This window comes from Equus quagga, chromosome 11, assembly GCF_021613505.1.
Source record: "Equus quagga isolate Etosha38 chromosome 11, UCLA_HA_Equagga_1.0, whole genome shotgun sequence".
NCBI lineage: Eukaryota > Metazoa > Chordata > Mammalia > Perissodactyla > Equidae > Equus > Equus quagga.
Genome location: NC_060277.1, coordinates 56,784,677 through 56,806,484, shown reverse-complemented (window position 1 = coordinate 56,806,484; position 21,808 = coordinate 56,784,677). Strand labels below are relative to the sequence as shown.

The 21,808-nt window shown below is 58.6% G+C and overlaps 1 protein-coding gene across 3 annotated transcripts in view; it reads right to left on the bottom strand.

Annotated features, from left to right (window-relative positions):
• RAI1 (retinoic acid induced 1) overlaps positions 1-21,808 on the bottom strand; it is a 118,609-nt gene that overhangs the window by 85,367 nt on the left and 11,434 nt on the right. The window contains exon 2 of one of the 3 annotated variants that reach the window (XM_046675232.1): positions 14,622-14,702. The exons of the other annotated variants lie outside the window; for them this stretch is intronic. Coding sequence (XP_046531188.1) covers positions 14,622-14,702 — 81 coding nt within the window. The remainder of the gene's footprint in view (positions 1-14,621; positions 14,703-21,808) is intronic. 3 annotated transcript variants of the gene reach the window in all.

Sequence of the window (21,808 nt, the reverse complement as noted above, 5' to 3'; positions counted from 1 at the left end):
GGGGGCCATGGAGAGCTGAGAAGGCGTCAGATTCTGGATTTATTTTGGAAGTACAGCTAACAGGATTAGCTGATGCATTTGGCCTCAAACAACCAGAAGGATGGTGCTGCTATGATCAGCCAGTCCTGCCAGGTGAGTGGTCTGGGGCAGGCTCCCCTGGCTGGAAGGAGGGTCAGCCCTCAGAAAGGAACCACCTTGCCCCCTCGGACAGGTTAATGACCTTTATGCCAATCTGTTAGCTTGGACAGCTGCTGAAGAGGGCCCATTTCTAGTGGATGTACCAGGAGCAGTGCCCTGACTGGGTCAGCAGCCAGCAACCTGACAAGTCACCTTCCCACTCCCAGCCTCAGTTTCCCCTTTTTATGAGCATGTCGGTCCAGGCCAGGGGCCAAGGGCCCTGTTTGCCTTCTCTCCCGGTGCTCCTGTTGTCCCAGACCAGTCTCAGCAAATCCTCTCCATGAATCTCCACAAGTCTCTCCTTTGAGGCAGGTTTGTTGAGCGCCCACCAGTGCCAGGTGTTGTTGGGGGTGCCAGGGACGTGGCAGTGAACAAAACAGGCAAACCTCCTGGCCTCTTGGGCTGGCGTAGTCACTGCACAATCCCAGCCTCGTTCCTTTTTCTCCTCCACAAAAACCCTCTCATGCCCAGCACTTCCTGAGAGCTGGACCACCATGTGAGCCTGAGAGCAAAACACTCAAGAAAATGTTTCTCTGAAAGCAAAGAACTTGATGGTTTAACTGGGGGAGGGGGTGGGCTGGGTCAGGATTATAAATATCTAAGTTCCCTTAAGTTTTGGGGACATTTTCAAACAGCTGGCGTGCCCCCCCAATCCCAGGGGATGGCAGTGGATGTCGAGGAAGATCTGGGATCTCTCTCTTTGGGTTCTGGCCAGAGTTAGGGTGGGAGAAAGGCTGTCTGGCATCCACCTCTCCTGCCTGGGGGTGGGGGGTCACATCACAACCTCTGCCCTAGGCTGGCCTGCAGCCCTACAGGGGTTGGGCTGGGGTGTGCCCACCAATGCCTGCCCAGATGGAGACCAAGGCCAGGTCTCCTTCTGCCTGCCTTTGATCTGTACAACCTTTGACCTCTGCTATCTGCGGCTTTCTCTGCCATCAGTCTGTCCATCCTTCTTTACTAGACTGTGGCAGGTTACCAGATGAGGTCACACAGCTTCAGACTCAGACAGGGCAGACCCACCCACTAGGGGACCTCTTCATGGGGTGTGGGCTCCAGAGGACGAACCTTGTGGGAGGTCTGTAACCTCTCACCCCCGCCGCCCCTGCCACCTCCGGCTCCTGGGTGATCCCGGCCAGTGCAGCCTGAAGCCCCCTGCCCGCAGCGCCCCCATTGGCATTCACCTTCCTTTCTCGGCATCTGAGCACACTGGAAGATGCTAAACTCGTGTCCCTGAGCTTGCAGGAGGTCAGGCCCCGGATTCAGAGAGCGGGGGTGCTGCAGGCAGGGCTCAGAGGGTCAATGAACGGGAAAAAGAGGAGGGCTGGGCAGCTGGAGAGAAAGACAGCCAGCCAGGGAAGTGGAGAGGAAGGACAGAGGGCAGGGAGGAGTGGGGAAGGATGAGAGAAATGTGAGAAGAATGGAAGAGAAAGGGAGCAAATGAAGGAGAGAGGGAAGAAGGAATGACAGAGCACCAGGGTGAGGAGAGCGCCCCTAGGGGGCGGGCGGGGGCCCCGCAGCCCTTCCTCAGTGTGGGGAGGCGCTGCCCCTGCTCTGCATTCTCTGGCTCTGTCCTGGGTCCAGAGGGCACACCTTGGTTTCGGTTATGACCAAGACCATCCGCTCCTGGCACACCTGGCCTGGCTGGGATCCTGTCACAGCTGTGGGAGCAGATTACGGCAGCCACGTGCCTGTGTGGCAGGGCCCACAGGTGCCTTCTAGTCCCTGGGCACCTACCTCTCAAGCAGCTGCAGCCCGGGGCTCAAACCTGCATCCATGGCCAGAGAGCCACCAAGGGGCTAGGGAGAGCAGCGTGGCTGACAGTCCTCTGCGCCAATACAGATGGACCCTGACCGAACCTTAGTCACAGCCGCGGTCACATTCTGACCCTTGGCCCCAGCCACAGTGTGAGCCCCTCACCCTGACCCCAGCCATAGACTGACCTCCACCCTCTACCATGAATGGCTTCTGACCCCAGCCATAGTCCCTAAAACATAGACCAACATCTGGACCCTGCTACAGATTGACCCCTGACCACACCCCCAGCCTGAGACTGAGCTCCAATGCTTGCAGGGGTGCACTGTGGTGACCATGCCGTGGACACATTCCACCAGGCCACCAGGGAGCATGTGGGAAGGACAGATGGGGCCTGGCTCAGAGCCATCACACCCCGGAGGTAACACGTGCCATCAAGCCCACACAGGACCCACATTGAGGCCTCAAGGCTCACGAGGTAACCAATGAGAGCCTGAGGCCACTGACGCTCCTCCAAGCGGAGGCCAGCAGCACCACGCAGGAGGGCTGCCTGGGCCAGCGCGAGCACACACGGACACACCCAGGGTCAGACAGACCCACACACAGTCAGGTCCACGGGCCCAACCCCAGAAACCCTCACACACAAACACACGTGCAAAGACACATACAGCCTGAGGTGCACAGGCACCAGCGCACACACATACAAACCCAAGACACAGAACCAGACATGCACATGTGCAGACTGTCCCCGGCCTCTGTCCCTCTCACAGCCCCTCCAGCCCAGGCCCATGGTTCCCCGGTGCCTGAGAATGGGAATGCCAACAGCTGCCTGCTCGTCCTCTCCTGAGGGGCCGCAGAACCCTGGCAGTCCTTCCCTGGGCCCAGCGGCTCTCTCTGCCTGCCTGGAGGAGACCCAGAGAGAAGGCGAGCATTACTGCCTCCCCAAACCCAGGGCTTCCAAAGAGCCTGCCCCACGTCACCCAGCAGATCGGGGCAGTGAGGACACACAGAAACACATACTCCCCCAGGTGGAAATACACAGCACACCATCTGTGCATATGCACACTCACAAAGTCAGAGACACACATGCACTTATATGCACGCAAGGAGATGCAAACAGGGACATGTACACGTAAACTCAACACAGATGCACACGTAAGGACATGCAAGTCTTGTTCCTTTATGGAGGAGTGCACCCACACAGCGCACACACCTGGGTGGCAGCCACCTGCCTCCACACGTCGTCTGCTCCTTGACCCCAGGCAGCCCCAGTGTGGGGCCCCGGAGCTCGTGGGTGTCCCTGGGGGGCTCAACCACTCGAGTGACCCCTCCAGCCCTTGCCCAGCTCAGCTCTGAGCCCACGGGCCTCTGCCCTCCCTTGACTTGGCGGCACCAGGGGTGCTGCCCCAGGGCTTCTCCTGACCCCCAGCCAAGTGAGGAGCCCTGAAGTCCTCCTGATCTTGTCCCTCCTGGACCTGGGCTGGCTACAACAGGCCCTCAGCCTGTGGCACGACGTGGCCAACTGCCTCTCTGCTAAGGAAGCCCTGGTCCCCCGCCTCAGTATGTGAGCCACACAATGGGATGAGAGACCTGCGCCCGCTCCTCCTGGGGCAGGCGAGTCCCAGGGAGCACTCGAATGGGAAGCCCTTTTCAGGGTGCCTGAATCTGCAGAGATGGCCTCTGAAAGGATGGAAAAGAAACTGCTGATCAAAGGGAGGGTGGGGGTGGGAGGGACGTTCACTGTGCTGTGAGAATGTTTCACCACATGAGTCTGTGGTGGGGAGGCGGCGGGGGTGGGGACGCGGAGACGATTGTTCTTGTGCTTTTCCTCCTGGTTTGGCTTCATCCCAAAACTCCCTGGTGGAACCCAGATGACTGTACCACAGGACAGGGGTGGCAGACGGAGATGGTGCCGACTCTGCCAAGCGTTCCCCAGGGGACGCTCTCGGCAATCCTCGGAGGTGCGTGTCCTCAGCCCATTTGAGATGTGTGGAAACTGAGGCTCAGAGAGCAGAAGAGAGAGGCACAAGGACCAAGTGACCCTGGGTGGAGCCTGAACCGCTGCCCTGTGCAGTGAGCTCCTCACAGAGCCGTTCTCAGTCACCTGTCTCGCCCAGGGCCCCGGCCAGAGCAGTCTGACCTGGCACGGCACGTGTGAGGGGGAAAGGAGAACCACATGTTTCACACGCCCGCCTGGGCTCTCCAGGACAGTGCCTGGGTGAGAAGTGGGTTCCCATCCTCCCCACACTCCCGCAACCAGGAGAGGCGCGGCCCCGGCCCACACCCAGTGCAAGTCCAGCTCGTAGCACCCTGGCTGTGTCCCTGGGCAGCTCCACAGCTTTTCTGGGCCCAGTTTCCACGCTGAGAAGAGGGGCAATGCTTCTGCTCCTGCTTACCTCGGGGTGGGGAGGTGATCTGGACAGGGAGCAGGCTTCTAAACGTGATCTCTCTCTCCCTTAGAAAAACGTCATGGTCCAAGACCAGGACACTCCTCCAAACCCAGCGCCTGCGACGAGGGGCTCCAAGAGCAGGCACGGGAGCCTTCACTCGACAACTGACAGGGCCAGGCGCCAAGTCCAACCAGCCACTGCCAGGCGTCCTTCCAGTCTCGCTCCCACACACTTCTGCGGGGGGGGGGGGGGGGGGCTTGGTCGCTGGTCAGCCTTCTGATCCAGTCTGCACCACTCCCAAACTGTGCGACAAGACGCATACCCGGCTGCTTCCCGCCACGTTTCTGCGCCTCGGTGTTTTCTCCTTTAAGATGGGAGAGGAGTGGGGCCTGGACTGTGTTGAGGACTCCTGGAAATGAGTACATGAAGTCACCATGGGGCCTGCCACTTCACGAGCCTTTGACAAACGTGAGCTCTGATGGGGACTATCTCCTCCTGCTTGATGGAGGGGTTTGAGGATAAGCATCAAATTCCAGTTTCATGGCGATGGTCTGAATGTTTCAGTTGGCAGTCCTACTTGGTTGTGCTCTTGGGGCAAAGTTCCCCCACGCTTTGTCCCCAGTACCAAATGACCACCAAAAACATGCTCTGGGCTACTAGTCCCCGAACCCCTTCACAACCTCCCAACAGCCAACGGAGGGGGCAGGGAGGGGCCCAGGAGCCCCATGCTACAGACCCAGAAACTGGGGCTCAGAGAGGGAGCTGAGGAGGGGTAGAAGCAACAGGAAGAAAGATTTCACCTCCTTATAAGGAAGAGCTTGCCACCAGGCAGAGCTGCCCAGAAATGGAATGAGCAAGCTGCCTCGGGAGGTGGTAAGCGACCTGTGGCTGAAGGCGTGCAAGCAGGAAAAGGTGGTCTCTTGGAGATGGCATGCAGGCGGCTCAGACACTAGACGGCGGGGGGAGCCGCTGGGGTCTCTGGTCCTGTGACTTGACCAAGGCCATGTGAGCAGGAATGGAATTCCAGGTCAGAGCTGGGGGCAGAGGAGCGCTCCTGCCCAAAGCTGCCACGTGGAAGCTGGGCAGACACACGGAGCTCAGGGGGCTGGTGTGGGAGGCCCGGCCCTGCACACCACTCCCCTGTCCACCCCCAGGACACAAAGCAGTTATTTTTCTGAGAGAAATACTTACTTTTAATTTTAAAAGTTGGGAAATATACAAAAGTAGAAAGGGGAAAAAAAAAATCCAGGGTCTCCCTCATCCTGTGACAATTAACATTTCCTTCCAATCTTCTCTATGCCCATCAGTTTTATTTGGAAATCCTGATGTGCTCTAAACTTTTCTAATTGAGATGCTGTACAATTCCCATACGGTCATGCAGCACATAATGACGTGGTGGTCAACGACAGACCGCACACACGGCGCGGGGCCCGTAAGATGAGCACCACGCAGCCCAGGTGCATAGGAGGCTGCGCCATCTAGGTCTGTGCAAGTGCGCTCTACGACAGTCACACGATGAAGTCACCTAACCATGCATTTCTCAGAACGTGTCCCCGTCGTTAAGCGACACGTGACTATAAAATTCACCGTTTTAAAGTGGTTTTCGGTATATTCACAGAGTTGTGCAACCATCAACACTATCTAATTTCAGAACATTTTCATCCCTCCAAAAGAAACCAGTACCCATTAGCAGCCACTCCCACTCTCCCCCACACCGTAGCCTCTGTGAGCCACCAGTCTACTTCGTCCTCATGGACCAGCGCAGTCGCCTCCTCCCGCACCAGTACAGGGCGCCTCCCTGCGCCCACGCCTGCCCCTTCAGCCCTTCTGACAGCCAGAGGGAGCCTGCTAAAGCTGAGTCCGATCACATCCTCCCCTAACTCAGAATTCACATGGTCCCACCTCACACGAGAGTTAAAGCTGGGGCTGGCCTGGTGGCGCAGCAGTTAAGTGCGCACGTTCCACTTAGGCAGCCCAGGGTTCACCAGTTTGGATCCCGGGCAAAAGCCATGCTGTGGTAGGCGTCCCCGTATAAAGTAGAGGAAGATGGGCACGGTGTTAGCTCAGGGCCAGTCTTCCTCAGCAAAAAGAGGAGGATTGGCAGCAGATGTTAGCTCAGGGCTAATCTTCCTCCAAAAAAAAAGAGTTAAAGCTAAACTGATGTCTCTGCTACCTCTGACCTCATCTCCTCCCTCTCTCCCACTTGCTCCCTCTGCTCCAGCCATGCTGGCCCCCTCAAACATATCAAGCATGGTCCTGCCTCAGGGCCTTTGCACTGACTGTTCTCTCTACCCAGAACACACTTCTCTAGATGTCTGCTCAGCCTTCCCCCAACTCTATTTCTGTAGCATCACTCTCTTTCTCTTTATAACACTTACCACCTGACATGTCTATCTCTTGTCCACCATCTTCTCCTCCACTAAAATGGCAGCTCTATCACCAGGTGTCTTGTCCACCCCTAGCACAGAGTGGCAGCTCAGTGAATATTTGGGTTGTTTCCAATAAAATAAGCAATGTAAAAGGAGCAAAAGCGAAATGCAAGTGCCCCCAGAGCAGACACCATGAGCCAGCGGCCCTCTGCCTGTGGACGTGCGGTTTAGACCACACTGCACCTTTTGTTAACTGAGCCAGGAGAGTTCACACAGAGATCCAAATGCCAGCTTCTCTTGAAAACACAGATCTGGTCATCCAGGGCCGCACACCCACGTGACGACCGTCAGCAGGCACTGAGAGGCTGGGCCTGGGTGGCGCTGGGGTCCTGGCTCTGGGGCCTGGGGCCACCTCTGCCAGGCAGGCCGTCGCCAGGCACGAGGCTTTGAGGTGCTGGGAGGCGAGTGCCTTGCCACCCTCAGAGAGGTGGCACGAGGAGGACAGCCTCCCTCCAGGAGAGGCCTGCAGCCTCTAGGCGGCTCCCTGTGTGGCCTGACCGACCCCGCCTGACCTCCTACCACCTCTATGCTCCGCACCCTCCCAGTTCCCAGGGTGCCCACTCGAAGCTGCTGTGCCCTGTGCCTATTCCTGACTTCACCCTTCTGTTACGTGCCCCACCACCCATGGGGCCCGTCGAGGCCCCTAGACACTCCTCCCCTATCGGACTGTGAGCTGGGGATGAGAGGGGTAGCCCCTCCTCATCCCGGCCTCCCTTGCCCCTGGCAGTGCCCAGCACACAGTAGGCCCCCAGAAAGCTTCATTACAGGACTGAATGAATCGCACCCCTATCAGGGCTAACATGTGCACCCAGAAGGGTCCATCTTGGGTCACGATCAGTGCCAACACACACTGGTGAATCAGCTACTGTGTGCCAATGCACAGAGACACAAAGATGGAAACCTGGGGAAAGCCTGCAGTGGAGAGACTGGCCCAGAGAGAAGGCAGGGGCCTGGAGCCCAGGTGCACAGCTGCAGTTGGGCCTGTGCGTGTGCACGCGTGCATGCATAGGTGTGTGATCATGCCGACGCAGGAGAGCTCCACAGCGGGCAGTGCCTGGAGTTCTCCTAGGGCCTCAGCCTCCCTATCTGCACACAGGGCTCTCCTGATCACCAGCCTCTCTGGCCCCACGGCTCAGTCCCGCCTCCCCACTCTGGAGAGGTTTTCCGGTACTGCGGCCCTGCCTTCCCATCCATCAGGATTTTGCTGCATTCCTGTGAGTCATTCTCCAAACAAACCCATGCATGCGAGGGAGAGAAGGGAGCAGAGAGGGGGAGAGGGAACTCAGGCCCTGCCTCCTCCCCTTGCCTGCTCCCCCTCAACAACCCCCCCATGCACACATGGGGCCCCCACCAGGACAGCTCTGGAGTAAGAGTCTGGTCAGCTTATGCCACGGATTTGCTGTGTGACCTTGGGCAAGACTCTTGCCCTCTCTGGGCCCCTGGAGAAAGTGACCTTGAAGTTCCCCACCTACAGGATGCATGGGCTTCCAAGGGGACTGTCCATCTCAAATGAGGCAGGACATGCGGGTGTCCTTGAAACAGTCTCTGCCCACTTTTTTGTCTCAGTTTCCCCACCTCTGACATGAGGAGAGGGCACGTCTTTGGTGCACACCAGGGAAAGGGTACACATCTGCCAGGTGCAGCTGGGCACGGGGCCAAGGCACAGGCAGAGCAGCTTGTGCCCATCAAGGCCAGCTACCAGCCCCAACGTCAGGCCAGCGGGGCCTCCAAGCAGAAGTTCCCATCTTCTGCACTGAGGTTGGCCATTTCTCCGGGGAGCAGGGAGCACCAGGAGCCTCTGACTCACAGAGCCAGGGGCCTGGCCGTGAAGGGGGTCTCTGGCCAGATCCCAGCTCTGAAAAGAGGCGGAAAACCCCCACGCCAGCAGCAGGGAGGGCACCTCTGGCTGTGGCTGTGTGCGTGTGTGCCTGTGCGTGTGTGTGTGCGCGCAAGCACATTTATGTTCGAGGGCCAGGTCACGCAGAAGTCAGCGGCTCTGTTTCTCTGTGAAAAGCTGGCTTCTGAGTCGCCCTCACTGTGGCCACCAGCCCTGACCGGTGGGTATATGCAGCAGCCTGAGCCCCTTGTATGTGCGTCTCTTGCATCTTTAGAGCCCTGAAGCGAGTGTGTACATGGTCATGTGGCCATGGCCGTCTGGCGGTAGAGGGCATGTCTGTGTGTGTGACACAGATTTCTGGAGGGTGTGGGAAGGGGTCTGAGTGTCTGTGAATGTGACCACAAGTGGCAGGGGTGTGTGGGTGTGTCTGTATCTGAGTGTGTGTGTGTCTGTACTGCCACAGTGGGCTGGCATCTAGGAACGAGTGTGCACAAAGAGGATTTCCTCCTAGAACACCAACTCTTGGAATTGCCCTCCTGGGCTCTCTCCTCCTCTCTGGTTCTGTGACACACAGGTTTCTAAAGCCCGAGTGGCTGTCCCACATGTGCACGCACCCCAGGCACAGTGCTCTTACATGTGGGCCCTCAAGATTCAGAGAAAAGCTCTAGGGCCTCTGACACTCGCCACTTTGGACCAGGTCTTAGGGCTCATGGGGCCCAGCAGAGGCCCCAGCTTCCCAAGGCCCAAGAGGCCCCGGTCACACCCAGAGGCCACAGCTCAGCCCAGACGAGGGAGATCAAAGCCAGAATGAGGCCAGGGGCCTGGAAGGCCATGCGGGGCAGACCCAGGGCTGTGCAGGAAGGAGACGTCGGGGAGCAGCCAGGGGCCGCTTGGCGGCTGCTCCAGGCTGGGCCGAGATCACGCTCGGTGGCCTGCATGTCGGGGCAGCAGGGACGGGATGCTGGGAACCAGAGCGGGAGACCGGAGGGGCAGGGTCTCTGGAGATGCGGGCGAGGAGAAGGAAGTCCGGGTGGGCACCTGGGGGTGGGGAAGGGGCGTTTCTGAGTCTGCGGGAGAGACCAAAACAGAGGGAGAAACTGAGAGGAACCCGCCCCCAACGGGCAGTGCACAGTGCGAGCTCAGAGCCCCGGCGGCTGGCCCGCCTCTCGCCCAGGCTGGGGGGCCCGCTCAGCCTCAGCGCCTCCTCTGCTGAACAGGGAGCCTGTCCCCCACAGAAGAAAGCCAGGCGGCACACAGCAGGCCCTCCGGCCGTGGTCACTGTCGTCACAGCGATGGTTCCGGGGTGCTGCGGGAGCACGTGGGAGGAACCCCGGCTGTGGGCTCCTCTCAATGTAAGCCCCTTCCGCTCACTGGGACTCAGTCTTCCTGCCTGTAAAATGGGGTGCTCCAGCCCACTCTGCGCCTGAGGGTAGGAAAGGCCCATGGAGGACTCTAAGACAAAGGGCTCCCTTTGTGCCTGCAGTGGGGAGAGCAGGGGACCTGGCACCGGCTTCAGCTCCAGCCCCAGCAGTTGTGACGCTGGAGCCTTCTGGGTGTTTCTGCACGGGCTTGAGCATTTGAGCACAGAGGGAGGGTGGGCTCTGATGGGTTAGCTGGGGCCCAGCCTTGGATAGGAACCTGGTCTCCAGACTGAGCCATTGCCCTGTGCCCCTCACCTTGTCTGGGATCGCTCATTTGTTAGAAGGGGAGTGTGGATAAGAGATGACCACCAGTGAGGGACAGGGACACGGGGGACACGGAGAGTCGAGCCTCAAACATGAGAAGCTACGAGCTGTCTGAGGACACCACATCAAGTGTGCAAAGAGGTGTGGGTGACAGTGACCCACTCACCCACTCAGGCCAGATCCTGCCCCAGGAACACTTAGATTTCACAGTTCTATGATGGGGCGGGGGTTCCTCGCACCTGGTCCCCCACCTCGCCCAGGAGCGCAGCCCAGAGGGGACAGGAGAATGTGAAAGCCAATTCCTTCCTTGTTCGTACAATCTAGGCCAATGAGCACTTGTGTTAGAGAAAACAAGGGCTTGCTAAGCAACTGGCTGCTCAGCCTTCGTCAAGGGTCTCCTGCGGGATGGGAGGCCAGCCTCCCCCTGCTGCCGCCTTTCGGTCAGCATACACGTCAGAGACCCAGACAGTCCACAGGCTGAGGAGTCATTTGAGGGAGGCGGGTGGGCAAGAGGAGAGGACGGTGCAGGGAAGGGCAGTAGCTGGAGGAGGGAGGGGACAAGGACGGCAGGAGGGAGGCCTGAGAGGTAAGGGGACCCACTCCTCCATTTCTGGGAGATGGGGGTGGGGTAAGCTTAGGTCATACAGCTGTCAGGGGCCCAAGGACTCCAGGGGCCTTCTCCTGCTCTCCACGTTCTGTCTTGCCTCCTCAAGGTCCCAGGGAGCCTGTGAGCTCCTAAATCTGCTCAGGGCACACCTCTGGTGGCCCCCACCTCACTTCAAGTGAAAGTGAAAGCTACAGTCCCAGCCACGGCCTGGAGGCCTTTCATGACCCTCTACCCTCACTCACCCTGGTCACACTGGCCCTTTTGCTATTTTTGCAACATGCAAAGCATGTTCTTGTCTCAGGGCCTTTGCACAGCCATTCCCTCTGCCTGCCCTTCTCTCAGATACGCACAAGGCTCTTCACTCACAGGTCACAGACTCAGTGAGGCTATTCCTGACTCCCCAGTTTTAAACTGCAAACATCTCCCTGACTCCTGAGGCCCTCCCCTGCTCTATTTTTTTTTCTCTTTGCATTTATCGCCTTCTAACATCCTCTACAGTACTGTCTCCCACTAGAACAGAGCAAGGATCTCTGCTCTGCTCCCTGAAGTGCACCTAGGACAGTGCCCGGCACACAGCAGGGCTCAGTAAACACGTGCGGAATGAGGACGACACCCTGCTATTCAAGATAGGAAGGCCTCTCTATTTGAATGGAGAAATCTTTAACAGTGACCCCACCGCAGAAGTTGCCATGTTTTCCCCTGAGACACGGGAGGAGGCGGCACTGGGAGAAGGAGAAAGGGTGCCGCCCGCTCCCAGCTCAGGCCCCACCCCAAATCAGCAGCGAGCTCTTGGGTAGGAGGCGTGGTTCTCACCTTCCTTCAGCGTTCAGTCTACTAACCTGCATCCTGGACATCTCCCCTGGACGTCGCTCAGGCACCGACGCTGCAGCGAGCCCCCCAATCCTTCCCTGTCGCTGTGCAGGGTGCCCCCACCCAGCCCATCGCTCCCCAGGCTGCGGGGGCTGCCCACGACCAAAGGCCATCCAGCCCTGGGCTCTTCCTGGGCCCGAGCTTCCCCTCTCAGACGCTTGTCCAGCCCCTCCCCACCGGGACCTTCAGCCCAGTCTCCTACCTGCTCTCCCTCCCTCCGACTGCTGGCCTTTGGTTTCACCCACAATTCATCCTCATCCTTCAGCCCAGAGCACTGGCCAAAGGCCCAAGTCTCCCTCCAGCCTGGCTGCTAGCTGGTCCCGTCCCTGCTGGCCAGACCCAGCTGCCCAGGCCTCTCGCCACTTCTCGGACTTTGCTCAAGCAGGACCCACTGTCCTGGATGCTGTTCCTTCCCTCTGCCCGGCTCTGCAAGTCTGACGCCCACCCCGTCCCTTGAGCATTCCCCACCTCTGAGCCCCACGGGGGAGGCCGGCCCCGTCCCCTCTGGGCCACGCACTGCCGCTCTGCAGAATGTCCATGGTCCAGCTCCCCACCATCCTGTGGGCTCCCTTGGGCCTATGAAACAAGAGCTCAAGAGACATTGGCGGGAACAAATGAATGATGAACACAAATCAGCGAGAAAGTGAATAAATGAGTGAGAGTCTGACAGGAACAATTCTAGAAACAGGTCAGCAATAAAGCTGTTTTTGCCAGGTCGGCACTGCTCACTGCCCTCCTGTATGGACCCCTGGTGGGGGCACACTTGAATGCCAGTGACGACGATGACAGTTATGATGTATCAGTCAGGGTGGGCGAGGCTACGTTGCTATAACAAAACCCCCAAATCTCAAGAGCTTAAAATAATAAAGGTTTATTTCTCATTCATGTCACACACCCAGGAGGGCAGCAGCCACACCTCGGGCTGCAGAGGGAAAGATGCTTCTGAATCTCACTCTAGGAGTGAAATGCGCAGCCTGGGAAAGACATGTGTCTCAGTGGCCAGCACTGGTCACAGGACCCCACCCAACCACAGGACGTCAGAAAGCAGCACCCCGCCACGGGCTTGGGAGGATGAAGAACTGGGAACTTTGGCCAAAAGCACTGATGACACCTCTAACAACACCGACAACAATATGAACAGCGGAGGCCATTTACTGAGTACTTCCTGTGCCCCGGACGCTGCGCTGAGGACTCGAAGCAGAGTTTCACTTAATGCTCAGGCGTGATTCTGAGGCCAGTACCATGAATGTCCCCATTTTTCAGATGAGACAACTGACGCCCGGACAGTGAAGCGACCCAGCGAGGTCGTGTAGCTCGTAAGTGGTAGCTGAGATCAGGACTCACACCCGTGTGATTGCAGGCCCTACCCGCCCCCTTGCCCAGTCAGGCTCTCAGCTTCTTCCACTGAGGCTGGCCTGGGGTCAAGGACTGCTCTGGGCAGATGAGGAGTCCCCCATGCGCAGGGCCACACTGACCGTCCCCACTGGAAAGAGCCTGCTCTCACTGCCACATCCCACTCCCAGGGGGCAACAGTGCTAGAGCCTTGGAGGCAATGCTGGAGACCGAGGCTCCAAGGGGGCAAGAACTGGGCCAAAGTCACACCACGGGGCTGTGCAGAGTTGAGGAAAGACTGCGAGTCTGTCTACGGTGGTCTGAGTGTCCCAGACAGCCTCAACAGCACTGGGTGCCCCGTGGCATCATCAGCTTCAGGTCACTCAGATGTGAGGGTGGTCCTGTGCATTCCACCTTCCTGGCAGGCAGATCCACTGGGGAAGTGTCCCCAGTTCCTGGCCCAGCAAGCTGGTGGCCCTGACAGCCTGGGTCACCCTCTGAGGACCTGGGCTGGGTGGCTGGCACCTGGTGGCTCACTGCTCGCAAGGACAGCCCCCCATGGGGGATGCCAAAGAGGGATGGAGGGAGCTAAATCTCTACTCCAAGCTTCCACATGCAGGACTTCTGAAGACAAGGCCTTGGGGCCCTCAGAGAAGCCACACGGGGGGGGGGGGGGAGGGTCTGTGGAGGGAGGCATTGAACAACAAAAAAGAGGTCAGTGGAGTCTGAAAACAGACCCACCTGGAGTGAGATCCCGGCTCTGCTCTGTGACCCTAACCTCTCTGAACCTCAGTTTTCTCATCTGTAAAGTGGGGTCATGATCAAGAACACAGATAATGCACCCAACACCTGACGCATAGTAGGTGTTCAACAAACGCTGTGGTCATTATGAGCGTTACTGGTACTTTTTTTGCCCACCAGCCCTGCCCACCCCCTGCATCAACCTGAGCCCCAGACCACAACTGACATCTTTCCTGAGCTACAGGGAGCCCCCAGATGAGAAAGGTTATGGGTGAAGACCCTTGCTCCGGCTGCTGCAAGCATATGCTCCTCTCTCACAGCCCCTCCCAAAGGTTCTGTGCCCAGGAGCCTGGTCAGAAAGAGCCCCCACCCTGGCCCTGAACCCTGGCTCAGCATCCATGCCCAAGCAGTACCACTGACTCAGTGCGGCCCGTCCCACCAGGCCCACAGCTCCAAGGACAGTGGTGCCCTCAACCTCCTCTGAGCCCCCCTCCCCCAGGAAGCCTGGAGTCTCCGAGTGTCCTTCCCCCCAGCCCCCCAGCTCCTGTGGGTGGGGCAGAGAGGCAGAGTGAGGAGCTGTCCCACTGCCCATGAGCCCCATGCATAGCTCACTGCCCCAACCATCCGTGCACGGGCATTTACCGCATGCAAAGCACTGTGCCGACCGCCATGAGAGAGACAGAGTTGAAAAGGGCATGGCCCCACCTCCCCACGAGCCTCCAGCCTAGCAGGAACAGAGCATGCGTCATGCACACTGCACACTCCAACAGTTACAGTCACAGGCTCTGAGGCTGCACAGACCTGCATTCGAGGCCTGGCACTGCCAGCCCCCGGTAAGAGACTCTGGGCACACTCCACCCCCAATAGCCTCAGTGTCTCCATCTGCAGAATGAGACAGTAATAGAAGTCACCTCAGGAGTAGGGACAAGCTAGAGAGTACCAAGAGCTCCACACAGAGCCCGGCACAGAGTAGGTGCTTAACCTAGGCGAGCCTCATTCCTCGCCTTGACCGGGCAAGGGTAGAGCCCAGAGGCATGCCCGTACAGACCTCCCTCCAGGCTTCCACCGCCTCATTAATCAGGGAGGACTGTGCGCCTGCCTGGGATGCCACCTGACACCCTTGGCAGCTTGCCCATTCACCTCCAGCTTGTCTGCAAGGACATCTGGGGACAGGGATGGAGCGTGCCAAGTCCTGGCTGAAGGCCAGGCATGCTGGGACCCCAGCAAACCAGAAGAGGCCCACCCAGCAGGCCCCACTACCATTGAGCCCTCACAGGGTCATTGCCAACACACACCTGCGCCCACACATGCACACAGTCAGCCCACAATAAACATCCAAGGGTTGGGCTGGTAGTGGGGAACAGGCTGAGGCTAGGCCTGGAATGAGAGGGGTGGTACGAACTTGCTCGCCATCAGAAGGACTGAATTGGCACCTCTTGGCTGCAGGAGTCACCGAAGGTTGCTGGATGGCAAAGGGACCTCTGTCCCCCTCTCCAGCCTCATGCCTCACCGCTCTCTAGTGAGCTGCGGCTCTCTGTGGCTGTCCTTTACTCCCCAGCACGCCACATATCAGCCGCTGCTCTGCCCCAGACCTCTCTCCCACTGCCCCCGGCCTGAGGCACTGTCCCAGCCCCTCTGAGTAGCTCACACTGGTCCTTCCTCCAGGCCGAGCTTCGAAGCCTCTCCTGACCTTCCCAGTCCAGGCTCAGAGTCCGTCCTCTGCTTCCTCTAAATTGGTCCTTTTTACCTGAGAGTACATGTATTCCTCTCTAAGGACATCTCACTCAGAAAGGAGTCCTTGGAGAGCAGAGCCCCAAGCTGACTCCCTCTGTGCCCCAGCACTGCCCCGCACAGGGATACCCCGTTAGGCTTTGGGCTCGTCTCTGAGACAGCACAGAGAGGGAATGCAGGAGCCCACTGGGGCAGCTGCTGCAGCTGGTGCAGACCAGAGGGGAGGAGGGGCTGGAGGGGCAGACAGGAGGGGCTGGGGTGCAAAGGGGAGTGGAGAGGCAGGGGAAGGAGAAGCGGCCATCTTGGAGAAACCACATGACCAGTTTATCGGCTCTCCCTTCCCTTTTCTCCTTCCCTCTGCTGAAAAAGAGGAGACGGGTGAGAGCAGAGGGACTGATGGAGAGAAAGGGATACAGGCCCCCCTGGGCCTGAGGCCCCTCCCAGTGGCTCACCGTGCAGGTAGGGAGGAACATAGGCAGGTCCCACACAGAACACCCAAGTCTCAAGGTTTCCCTGAGGTTCCCATCCTTCCCCACTGCCCCCAGGGCCCCCAGCCTGGGCAGAGGCTCAGGGGAGCACTGCAGCCCCCAATCCCTGTGCCATCCCTAGGTGGCATGCAGGGACCGGACCGGGCAGGGATGGATTTCAGGGAGGGGGAGAGAGGGAGGAGAGGGGCCTTTGTTCCAGGCAGTCGGAACAGCTTCTGAAAGGCAAGGAGGGAAGGCAGAGAGAGAGGCATCCGGGGGCCTCTGAGAGGTCATGTGGAACGCCCTCTAGGGTGCCTGGCACAGAGTGCGCGACCACCATTGATGGTGCAGAACAGGGCAGCATGGGGTCAGTGGACAGCAGCCGGTCCCGAAGGGCCTTGAATGCCAAGCCAAAAACGGCCTAGTGCCTGCAGGCTGGTGGCAGCCCTGCACCGAGGCGGCCCTGGGCAGCGGCCATGGCCGGAGGGAATGCTGAGGCCGCCAGCAGAGCAGGGCTCTATGAGGCAGGGCAACAAATTAATTCGATGACCTGCCATCGCCAGCCTCCCCCACGTCGGGTGGGAGGCACTCGCAAGATGAGCGGGCGGGCGTGCAGCTGCCTCCACGGTGCCCTGCCTCCAGTCAGCCGGTGCAACAAAACCTGGGCATTCGTTTGTGGCCCAGAAGCATTAACGCAGCTCATTAGAGTAAGAATGAGAAGAGCTTTCATGGCGGTAACCCCACAGGGACAGCGGCCAGTGCCAGAGGGGCACCAGCCTGGGGACTCCAGGGATAGGAGCCTCGCTCGCAAGGGCCCTGCCAGGAAAGGGGGTTTGCCTGGCCCTGACCCCAGGGGCCCAGCCCAGGTTCCAAGAATAGTCTTTGGAGGGTGAGGGAAGAAGCAGAGAGGGCAGGTGTTTCTTTCTCAAAGAAACAGCTGGATAAACTGAGGCCTGGAGGTGCCATGTGACTCACATAGGGTCCTGAAACAAGGGAGCTAGAACGGTTCCTTTATTCAGCACAACGTCAATAACAGCACCCAACACTTAAGCCCGTTCTAAGCACTTAGCAGAAATTCTCTCACTTAACCCCGAGCCCCAGCGACCCCAGGAGCTAGTGGGTACTTATTACTGTAATCCCCATGTTACAGAGGAGGAAGTTGAGGCTTGGAAAGGGACTGTGATTTACCCGAGGTCCCATGGCTGGTAAAATGCCAATGAGATCTGAACCTGGGCAGTCTGGCTCCACAGGCTGGGCTCATAACCAGGAACCACACTATTACGTGTGACATGGCCAGGAAGGGCTACCAGGGAGGGGTGGAGACTGGCTGGGTGGAGACTGGCTAGGTGGAGGCTGTGTATCCCACCTCCACGGGGTGTCAGCTGCAGCCCGCGCCACCTATTGTGGCCCTGGGGGAAGCAGGCTGTAGTAATCCAGACGAACTGTAACCTGGGAATTGGGTGTGGAATTGCCCAAGGATTACTCGCTGGCAACTCACTTGATTTTTGTTTCTTCCTTCGAAAATGGGTCTGTGGGCAGGATGCGGCAGGAGGACAATCAGTTTGCTACCTCAGTCTAACACCTGGCAATTAATAGGTGCTCCAGAAGCACGAGGTGAGCAAAGGAACACGAGTGCATGAAAACCTGCCTCCCTCTACAGTGGCGGGGAACGGGGACCGTTTGCAGGCTCCGTCTCTTCGGGGCTTCCCTGGGCCCTGGGTTGGCTCTGTGAGAGCACAGGGCCCAGATCAAATGGCAGGTAGGGCCTGAGGCAGCTGTGCTGTGCTGCCTTGGTATCCCCTGGGGCAGTGCCTCAGGCATTCCAAAGTCAAGGCTGTGGTCCACAGATGTCGTGCGGAGGCCATGGCAAGAAGAGCAAAGAGCACTGCAAGAGGAGACTCAGGTTGCCTGAGTCCACTCAGAGTTGATGGAGAAGGAAATTTCTAGCCCAGAGAAGGTGGGCAGTTGCCTGGGGCCACAGAGCAAGCATCTGGGTCCCCTGACTCATTCAGTCCTTGCTGAGCCTTTAGTGAGCGCCTGGAACAGTCCCCTAGGCAGGACTCCCTCTGTCCATGAAAAGAGCTCTGAGTGTATTCGCCATGCCCGTCCTGGCTCCCGAGGAACGTGCATTCCCATACAGGAAGGTATAAGACAGAGTAACTTGATTACCTGATTACCGTCCTTCCCCTTGTGGCCACACCCCCAAGAGCAGAGATTACAAACACCCAGATGGTGGCTCATTTCAGTCCTGGCACACAGTAGGCCTGCAAACCTATCTGTCGACCAGAGGGAGTATTGTTACTACAAACAGTCACAGCGGGAGAGAAAATGCTTGCTGGTGTGGGCCTTCCTGCCTCCCAAGCCCTCCGGCCCCACCTCCCCGCCCCCACCGGCTCAGGGGCCTGGATGGCCTCGGTGTCCCTGCAGGCAGGAGAGGGGCTCAGCCTCCCTCTTCCCAACCTGACCCTGAGGCCAGCCCACCCCCTCAGCTGCTGGCTGGCCTGCAAAGGTATCTGTCCCAAGGGGGCCCTCGGCAGCCTCATTAGGAAAGTAGTGACAGACGCACTAGCTGCTAAGGTGGGGTGGGGGGAGCTGAGGGCTGTCACAAGGCTGAGGAAAACCAAATGCCTGCCACTTCCCAGGCCACTGGGCCCCATGTGGGCCAGGGGCTGCAGCAGGGGAAGGCACAGAGACAGCACTCCAAGTGCAGAGTTGCCCCCAGGGCCAGGACTCAGGGCCCAGAGCAGGGATCTTCCCATCGTTCCTTACTGTCCTTGCTGCCTGCCTCCCCTGTGCCGTGGCCCTTACAGTTCCGGTGCTCCGTGTGAGGGGAGCACAGGGACCTGGGAACCCACCCTCGTGCAGCAGAAGGGAAAGTGAGGCCCAGGGAGGGCTGCCCCAGAGCAGGATACTGGAGCAGGAGCTGTGCTCAGCATTAGGGTCCTGGCTTGGCCACTAATAGGCTATGTGCTCTCTCGACCTCAGTTTCTCCCCATCTGTAAAATGGGCACCTGGAACACCTTGACAGGAGAGTTCTCTGTGGTTCTGAGCCACGAGGCAGGAAAGGCCCAGTTTTGCTGGAACAGGGTCAGGGATTGTCAGAGTCCCTTCAGGCCCCAAAGCCAGTCCTTCCTGGAGCCTAAGGCTCTACCAGCCAGGGGTCACAGAACTCAGGTTTGCCAGGCATCGAGTTCCTCCCAGTGCCCAGGACCCAGGGGGAAAAGTAAATGCCCAGCAATTAGCCAGTGACCACTGCCTCCACCACTGATAAAAGTTCCTACTCCACACGCCCACAGGAACAGGCCTCACGTGGGACACACACAGACACTCAGAGGAGCGCCCGCCCCCCCCCCCCCCCCCCCCCCCCCCCCCACCCCCCCCCCCCCCCCCCCCCCCCCCCCCCCCCCCCGTGTCACGGATACCACCACACACATGAGCACCCAAGACATGCTCAGACAAACCCACCCCCTCAGCTCATTTCCCCAACCCAGACACACACACAACCACACACTGGTCCCTAGTCACAAACACAGATACCCCCTCTATACACACATATCACACAAACAGGCACATACTCAGCAATCCAACACAGAGAGACTCACGCATGCCCAGGTGCAGCACCCATGCAAGGAGCATCACCCCCTCCACATACAGAACGCGCCCCCCAAAAACGGACACAGACACATGCTGCACACCCACAGGCCCCAAGCCTGGGAACACACACAGACACACACCCATCTTGCCACCTGGTTAAATCCCATATGGCTCCTAGCTGAAAAGAGCAAATCCACATAAATAAATCATGTTTAAAGCATCAATCTCAGGCCCAACCTGGCTGCCTCCTTGCTACAGGTAAAGTGAAACGGGTCTTAAATATTTTATAAATGAATAAACCTGTTAAGAGAATATAATTTACAGGGCCATTGGCTGTAGGCTCACAACATCCCTCCCACATCTTCCCATTTCGGAGAGCACACAGTGGTGGGGGCAGGTGGTGGTCAGTGGGGCATGATGTCTAGTGCCCCACCTGCCACCCCTCCGCCAGGCATGTCATTCCCCGGGAAAGGGGCATTCTGTGATTTTCCATCCACCAAATCCAGCTGCTGCTCAGGGACAGGGCCCTGCCTTCTCTTATCTCTTCAGCTTTTTCCCTCAAGCCTTGGATGCTTTTAAATGCCAATCCATCCCTGGCAACTGTGAGTTCCCAAGGCCTGTTTCACGCAGGGCTTGGACGTGTTAGAACTGAACTGTTCAGGAAGAGGAGAGAAGAGAAAGCAGCTTGGAGCTAGGCCTCAGGGGCAGCTGGGCAGAGGGAGGCTGCGCCTGGTGCCAGGCCTGCCTGCCCCCGGAGAGGCTAAGGAGCCCAAGGCAGTAGAAATCGGCTCTGAGGATGTAGGGAGGGAGTAGAAGCTGGATCCCCTGGCCAGCAAGGGGTCTTTGGGTCTGAGCATGGCTGCGCAAGGGAGGCCTTGGATGAGGCTGAAGTTTGAGACCGGGCTGCTGCCTTGCACATCTGGGGCCCATTAAAGCCCCTCGCTGCTGGAGGCTGGATCTCAGCTGGGGCCATGAGTCTTCAGCGTCCCTGTCCAGGCTGGGTGGCCTCCTGGCCTCCACCAAGCAGGACCCCCTGGCCCAGACTGCTTATCAAAGTTAGTGGCAAGGGGGAAGGGCTCCTGGAGGTCTGAAGATGGGGAGAGGATGGACAAAGTCAGAAAGCCACCATCCAGTCCAGCTCTTTCCTGAAGCCCTCTCAAGAATGTGGTTCCAGTTCCCTCAAGACGCCCAGAGACTCAGGAAGAAGGAGCATGTTATACAACATTAAGTGAGAAAAGCAGGACATCCAATGGCATCCACAGCAGTGACGGCATACTTAAACAAGCCCCACGGACGCGGCAAAGAAGTCAAACATAACCGGTTGCTTTCAGACTGGAAGCATGGGTGAATTGTTTTTCTTTTAACATCATATTTTCCAGAAGTCTCTAATAAACCTGTCCTCCTTTTATAGTGAGAAAAAAAGCCACTAAAACCACCAAGTGCCTTACAAAACATATAGCATGACTCTATATTTTATATTTACTTACCATATATTGTTCATCTATGTCTAGAGAAAAAATGTGGACAGTGGTTATGTCCTAAGGGTGGAATTAAAGGAGATTTGTTTCCCTGTATTTTTAGGTTTTTCTAAAATGGACATGTTATTAATTTGATAATTTCATCAAAAACAAAACGCTTAGGACTGGGAAGTTCTTTTTGATATCCAGCCTGAGTCTCTCCTGCTACAGCCGAAGCCCCTTCTCACTCTCCTCGCGCGTGTGCCCTGGGGGAGGCCAAAGGGCAGCTGCTGACAGGCACCGAGCCTCCCGTCCAAGACCCCAAGCTCAGCATTAAATGTAGCTGTCTGCCCAGTCCAGGCAGGAGGGGACAGAGGTCAGCTGAGTCGGTGCCTCTGAAGAGACCGGGGAAAGAAGGCGGCGCTGGAGGGACCGGTAGGGAAGTCGAGGCACAAGAGGAGGGCGCGTGGGGCAGCGCTGCTCGGCAGCAGGGCCGGCGGGCGCAGGCGGCAGGAAGGCGGCCGCGCCCTCGGGCCGGGGGGCGGCTGCGGGAGGGGCACCCCCGGGCCTCGCCCCGGCCCCCAGCCCCTCGCCCAGGCCCGGGGGCACAGGAGGGCCCAGCAGCGCGCGCATCCCCCGGCCGCCGGAGCCCCACCCACCGCCCGGCTTCCGGGAAGGGCGGGCTCGGCGAGGGGCGGGGCCTCGGCGGCCGCGGAGCGTGCCGGGACGGCGCTGCCAT